At 50.7% G+C, this 7336-nt stretch overlaps 1 protein-coding gene across 1 annotated transcript in view; it reads right to left on the reverse strand.

The window, feature by feature from the left end:
* Cd70 (CD70 molecule) overlaps window positions 1–2154 on the reverse strand; it is a 3980-nt gene extending 1826 nt beyond the window's left edge. The window contains exons 1-2 of the mRNA XM_034499031.2: window positions 1773–2154; window positions 1035–1068 (exon numbers count right to left, since the gene is read on the reverse strand). Of these exons, the coding sequence (XP_034354922.1) occupies window positions 1035–1068; window positions 1773–1937 (199 nt within the window). The 5' untranslated portion in view covers window positions 1938–2154. The remainder of the gene's footprint in view (window positions 1–1034; window positions 1069–1772) is intronic.
* Window positions 2155–7336: the final 5182 nt, after the last annotated feature.

Below are 7336 nucleotides of genomic sequence, written 5' to 3' on the forward strand. Positions count from 1 at the left end.
GTTACTAATATCAAGATCCAAGGTTCTTATCTAAGTACTAATGAATGTTACTACTAGAAGTTTATTTTTAAATGTTGAGACAAAATCTTGCTGTAGCTTGAGCTGACCTGGAACTTGCAATGCCCCTGCCTCAGCCCCAGCATGACACAAGTACCACCTAGGTTTAATTCTCTGCCTATATTTCAGCATTTGTGTTTTTCTTGTGAGAATGTCATGGAACCCAGACTCTTTCCTACATTTTGAAAGTCCTCTGCTGCTGACATTCCAGCCCCCCCCGCCCCCCCCCCCGAGTGGGAGTCTAGGAGGGGGCTCCATGCCTGAGCCATGCGGGGCCCCAGCTCCTCATTACCCTTCTCACTAAGATGCAGCCTGCTCTTAGAGGTGGGCTGAGAAAACAAAGGGACAGAAGCAGCGGGATCAGGGCTCCCAGGCTCCCGGGAAGAAGATAACAAGGTGGGATGTTCCTGGGATCATGCCTCCATTTTACTCTACCATCTCGCCACCTTCTTTTCTTCCCTCTCTCCTTTCTTTCTCCCTTTCTCAATTTCTTTTGAGACAAGGCCTCGTATTAGCCTGGGCAGGCCTTGAATTCTGTGATTATGAATTCCTGACACGTTTGCTTACAGATCTCCAGTGCTTGGTTGGCAGGTGTGCACTGCCACACCGGCTTTAAGCAGTGCTGGGGCTTTGTGGGTTTGAGGCAGTGCTCAGCCTACTGAGACACATCTAGTAACTCGGGTTGGCCTCAACTCCCAACGCAGCAAAGGATGAGTTTGAACTCCTGAACTCCTGACCCGTCTGGCTCTGTTCCCCGAGTGCTGGGCTGACAAGCGTGGACTAGCAGCCAGCCTCATGTGGTGATGAAACCCAGGGCTTCCTGAGTGCTGGGTTCAGGCTCGGCCAACTCAGGCCATTCCCTTCATATGTCCCTCCCTCTCTCCCTCCCTCCCTCCTTCCTTCCTTCCTTCTTTCCCTCCCCCTCCCTCTTTTCTGCCTCCATCCTCCATCCCATCCTACTGGATTCCCAGCCTTACCTGTGAGATTCAGCTGTAACTCAGCTACGTGCATCTGGAAGAAAATACCAGAAAATAGAGAAAGAGCATTAGAGCCTTGGGCTTGAGAGGCTCTCTGGTCCTGTGTGCCGGCTGGCTGCGGTCCCTCCTGCACCCCACTGTCCCACTTTGCGATTTTTTCGTTGATTTTTCTTTGCTGTAAAGTCTTATAGAGGCCATCGCGAAGTTGCAGGCCTCACACAAAGTAACAAGATCGTCCAAACAATCTAAAGGTTGGTTTGTTTTCCCTGGTACCCGGGTCTCAGGTCACCCTTCCCACTACTTCTCCAAAGACACAGGTGGGCGGTGCCTGACCTTTCAGCCAAAAGCGGCTCGGGATTCCACCCCCTCAGCACTAGCTAGGTAAGCCCCTAGCAACGTGTGCGTCAGTCTTGGGCATGGTAGGGAAAGCCGGGGGACCTGATCGTTCTAGCCGCTCAAGGCGGCATCTTTCCCAGTCCGGGATCCTGTGCTTCCGGGCAGCGGGGACCAGCCTGGCCTCCATAGTCGGCCTCTCCTGTCTTCTCTCTGTCTCATCTTTCTCTTTTCGATCCATCTCATTCCGATTTTCCGCCCCCCCCGCCCCCCCCCCCCCCCCCGCCCCGCCACCGTCGCGTCCTTTGCCTGTGCTCGAGCGCATCCGCTAGATACACCCTCCCAGCGCCTGTCTGGTCCCCTCCAGCCAAGGGCACCTGAATGCTCTCTCTCTCCTCCTCTCACCTTAAGTGGCTCCTGCAGCCTCTGTTGCTGCTTACTGAGGTGCCCACCACAGTGGAACCAACAGCAAATCGCAATAATAAACACCACCAGCAGCCATGGCAGCAGGCGCTGGAGCGCGGTTCCGCTCCAGCGTATCCAGGGGTAAGGGCGGCCTTCCTCCGGCATCCCTGCACCGATAGCGGCAGGCAGAAGGCAGCAGGAAGCTGTAGCCTCCTCAACCGATCTTCTGACGCTTCTGCCTGCCTTGACCTGCCCTTAGAACCCCGGGGATGTCCGACGCAGGGGAAGAACTGGGCCTCTTCTCAGAGGGCAGGGAAATCCCCTCGTGTTGTGGCACCTCCTGCCATCCTGCACACAGGCCTGCTTCAGCCTGTCCTTCAGAACAGAATATTTTGTCTTCTGATTGGGCACACAGCCCCCTGCTGCTTCTGCCTGGTGCTCATTCATTCATTCATTCATTCATTCAACGTATCATTCAACTGAGAATCTATTACTGGTTCAGTATTGGGCTGGATGCTAGGAAACTAGGAAGCATCCACTTCCAGGGATCCCTTGTGCTTCCCAAAATATTTGGACGCGATTGTTGGCTTTTCCATGGGGGCCATTATAAACATCTCACATTGGAACTCACCATGTAGCCCAGGCTGGTCTAGAATTTGCCATGTTGTCCATAGTGACCTGCAACTCCTCAAGTAGTCCAGGCAGGTGTGGAGCTTGTCATGTAGCCCAGGCTGGCCTCTAACTCATCCTTCTGACCGCAGGAATACTTAGATTGTTGGTGTGAGCCACCACACTCGGCTTTGTCTTGATAGCTAGCATTTTGATTAGCCTGACTCTATCCATGTCACCGGGAAACTGAGAGCATGACCCTATCTGAAGGTAGATACAGCCGTTGCACTCCTGCACTTACTTCAGCTGTGGTAATTAGCACAAGATGTCCTGGCCAGGTTTGGCATGGATAGGGGCAGGGCCACGAGATTCGGCCCCTCCATGGGGCTTTCTGGGCAGTTCTGGTTGCAGAGAAAGGAAGGCTACTTTCTTCAGTGTTGTGGCCACCAGTAAGTGGCCACTGTCCCGGGAAACAGCGTCCTGCCCATGACTCAGCACTGCACACAGAGGAAGAAAGTGTCAGGCAGAGGTGGCCGCGGGAAGGGGGGGGCAGCACTTGCTCAGAAGAAAGCAGGAGGAGGGGAGTGGCCTAGAGAGGGGAAAGGGGGCGGGGTGACGAAAATTCATTCTGTGAATATGTGAAGCTGTCAGACAATAAGGAACAGGCAGGCAGACAACCAGGCCTGGTGCTTTCAGGTGGCCTCCGCTTTGCCCTAGCTCCATTGACAGATGAGACGCCATATTAGAGTGAGCAGCACAGAGTTTACTTGGAACCAGCATAGGCCAGAAAACACTTGAGGGGTGAGGTGCCGAGCTGAGCAGCAGCTATCCCAGCCTGGCAGGCCTGGGGCTTGTATCTCTCCTGTCCCTGGTGTCCTCTCCTCTGGGCCTTCTCTGGGCATTCCACGAGTGCCGTGTGTTCTTCACGGAAGTCTATTTTTACCAGAATCCAGACTGTTCTGTAAGATATTGGAACACATCAATAAGCTCAAGTTCTTCTGAAGGAAAAGGTGCCAGGGAGAGGTTGCCTCTGAAGCAGGTTTGAGCTGGCCCACCTTCAGATTCTGTTTTGGGGAGAACTTGTTGGTCAGTGGCCCCTGGATCTAATCTCCTACAATTCAGATGTGGTGAGATGGGGTTAGTGAGGTTGAGCGTGTCTATTCCAGAGAGAGGACTCACTTCCCAGCACCCATGTCAGATGGTTTAAAATGATCTGAAATCCCAGGCCCAGGAGTATTTGGCAACTCTGGTTTCCATGGGCACCTGTACTCATGTGCACATATCATCCCCAAACACATAAATTAAAATAAAACAAACCTTTTAAAAAATAAAAGTAGGCTTTGGCTGTAGCTCAGTGGATACAGACAGGAGGATTGGGGTAGCTCGTGGATCAGCCGAGCTGAAACGGAGCCCTCCAGGCTCAGTGAGAGACCCAGCAGGTTCTCATAACTGAGTCAGTTCTTCAACTCCATTTTGGGGGTTTGAGGCATCTAAGGCATGTGGTTCATGCGAGGTTTTTATTGCTGGTGAACACCACGACCAAAGCACCTCGGAGAGGAAAGGATTTATTCCTCTTTATAGTTCCTCATCAGTGAGGGAAGGCGGGGCAGGACTGAAGCAGGAGCCTAGGGTGATCTCTGGCTTACTGACCTGCTCAGCCTGCATTCTTGTAGGGCTTAGAACCGTCGGCATGGAAATGTAGTGTGCTGGGCCCGCCTACAGTGAACATTGATCAAGGAAATGTAGTCCTATCCTGTCAAAGGACAATCTGGTGGGGTATTTTCTCAGTCGAGGTTCCTCCTCCTCAAAGCACCCTATTTGTGTTGACATAAAACTATGCAGTACACTAGGAAATTAAATTCACAGGTAACTACAGCTGGAGGAGTTTGAACTTTATAAACAATCCATGTACCAATGATTTAAATCATGTTTTACTCATCACCATCACCATCATCATCACCATCACCATCATCATCACCATCACCATCACCATCATCACCATCACCATCATCATCACCACCATCATCATCACCACCATCACCATCATCACCATCATCATCACCATCATCATCATCACCATCATCGTCACCACCATCACCACCATCACCATCATCACCACCATCATCACCATCACCATCATCATCACCACCACCATCATAATTATCATCATCATCACCACCATCATCACCATCACCACCATCACCATCATCACCACCATCACCATCATCACCATCACCATCATCATCACCATCATCATCATCACCACCATAACCATCATCACCATCATCATCACCATCACCATCATCATCATCACCATCATCATCACCACCATCACCATCATCACCATCATCATCACCATCACCATCACCATCATCATCACCATCACCATTTGCAGTGGTGAGGACGGAAGCTAGGGTAGTGTATAGTTGGCAAGTGTTGCCCATTCATCATTCGTCCATACCTCATCCCACTGGCCTTGGGGCATGGCTCAGGGGTGGACTCCCTGCCTAGATTCCTCGGGGAGCAGTGGGGGCATGGTCAGGGATGAATTCGTGCAAGCCCCCCCCCGCCCCCTGCTAGAATCCCCCAGTGCGGGGCTGGGGCTATGCTGGATATAAAGGTTGGCGCTAAGTGCTAACCTACCACTGCTATACAGTGGGCTGGGCTTTCACTCCTAGCCCAGCAGGCTTTCTGGTTCTTGGGGAATCTTCTGTCTCTTTTCTCTTGCTTCCTATCTGGGAAATGAGCTTTCTGCCCCTTTTGGAGGCCCTCGGGGATTGGTCCCTTTCAAACTGAATAAGGGGGGAAAAATCACCTCAGGAATTCCATGGCAGTGGCAGAGAAGTCACAAGGTAGCTCACGGTAACCTTCGTGGATGTTTGCCAAGAGCAGGGCTTTCCCCCACCTGCAGCCCCCCCCCCCCCACTAAGCCACAGCCAGGACAGGGCGGGGGTAGAGAGTGTGGGGCAGGGCTCAGAGGATTGACTCATGGGACCACAGGAACAGGAAGAAGTCCATTTCCTTCAGGAAGCCTAGAGACATCAGTCTAGCCTCCGTAGCGTTCTGCTTTCTTCTCAGGACCGCTGGACAATTCTCTCCCCCACCCTGCACCCAGGTGTCTAGCAAATATTGAAACTGCTGAGTCAAGGTTTCTCTTGGTCAAACTTAGTCTTTTCCTCACCTTCCCTTCTCTAATTGCTTGCTTCCTCCTGCCTGTGCACAGCATACTTTGGCTAAATCAGGGTTTCTGTTGCTGTGATTAACACCGTGACCAAAAGCAGCCTGGAGGGAGAAAGGGCTTACTTCCCCTTAAACTCCCAGGTTACTCTCCTTCACACTGCTGAGGGAAGGAAGTCAGGGCAGGAACTTGGAGGCAGGAGTTGATGCAGAGGTCATGGAGATAGGCTGACAAAACCCAGCTAGCCTAAACCCTTCTGGTTCCAAACAGTCCTTTCACACTCCTTTGGGTGAGTTTCAGAGGTGGGACACTTGCAGCATGAATGGGGGTTTGTCTGTAGCTGCACACCTGTGATCACTATAGTATCTGGGGGTCTATGGGGCCATTGAACTACGAGGTCATTGTAGAGTGTTTCCGTTTTGGTCTACCTGTTTTAATTTAGGCTTTTATTTTTGTGAACTTTTTGTAAGATTTTCTGCTCTCAAGATGGAAATTCAGATGGCTGAGGGATTAAGAAAGTGACTGCACATTTGACATTGGAGTTTCACACCATCTCCAGTATTGCGTTAGTGTGGACTCTGAGTCTCCTCGGGAATTTGAAAGTGGATGAATCAGAATGCTGGGCTTACAGTCTTTTCCTCCAGAGAGTAATTTTGTTGGTTTCTACACCAGCTGTGTAAGCTGACCCATGTTGACTGTATTATTTTCTATCAGTCTAGTGACTTTTATAATTTATTTATTTATTTTTAAAATCTAATTTCATTCAGGCAGTGGTGGTGCATGTCTTTAGTCCCAGCATTTGGGGGACAGAGGCAGGTGGATCTCTGAGTTCAAGGCCAGCTTGGTCTGTACAGTTCCAGGATAGCCAGGGCTACACAGAGAAACCATGTCTTAAACCACCATTTTTAAAAAAATTATATATATGTGAGTGTATGCGTGTGTGTTTGTGTGTGTGTGCGCGCGCGTGCGCATGCACAGTGTCTGAGGAGTCCTGAAGAGGAGGTTGCCCCCCTCGGCCTAGAGTGTGGGTGGTGGTCAGCTGGGAACTAAACCCAGGTTTTCTGCAAGAACAGGCAGTGCTTTTCAGCCCCTCTCCCAGGCACCTTATGTTCCTATGGAAACATTATTTAATTGCTGGATTGCCATTGGGACTATCCTTATTTTCATATGCATTTGATTAGCGTTGGGTATTTCTGCTCATTCAAATTCAAACAGCAACTGAGATCATAAAGGAGGTTTGTGGTGCCGCTCTGTGGTGGGCAAGGCCTGTGGCTCTCCCTCAAGTGTAAGGTAGGGTCCTCCCTTCAGACCTATTTCCAGTGAATTCCCAGCAAATTAAATTTCAGATGAAAGGTATTTTTATTTTAATGAAATAAAAAATACGGATCCTTCTCAGTGTGTTATTATACATGTCTCATGTTTGCAATGCAAGAGGGGAGTGTGGTGGTGATGGATGATGGTGAGGCTGCTGACTGAGGTGAAGAGTGGTCTTCTGGCTGGTTTTGTGAGTCAATAGAGTTCTCAGAGACAGGGCTCTCAGCTGAGGAAATGCTTCTGGAGATCCTACTGTAGGGCCTTTGGGGCCATCCCTGGGTTGGCAGTCTTGGGTTCTATAAGAATCAGGCTGAGCAAGCCATGTGGAGTAAGCCAGTGAGCAGCACCCACCATGGCCTCTGCATCAGCCCTTGCCTCCAGGCTCCTGCCCTGCTTAAGTTCCTGTCCTGACTTCCTTTGGAGATAAACAGTGACCTGGAAGTATAAGCTGAAGAAACCCTTT

The sequence above is a fragment of the Arvicanthis niloticus genome, chromosome 3, assembly GCF_011762505.2.
Source record: "Arvicanthis niloticus isolate mArvNil1 chromosome 3, mArvNil1.pat.X, whole genome shotgun sequence".
Taxonomy (NCBI): domain Eukaryota; kingdom Metazoa; phylum Chordata; class Mammalia; order Rodentia; family Muridae; genus Arvicanthis; species Arvicanthis niloticus.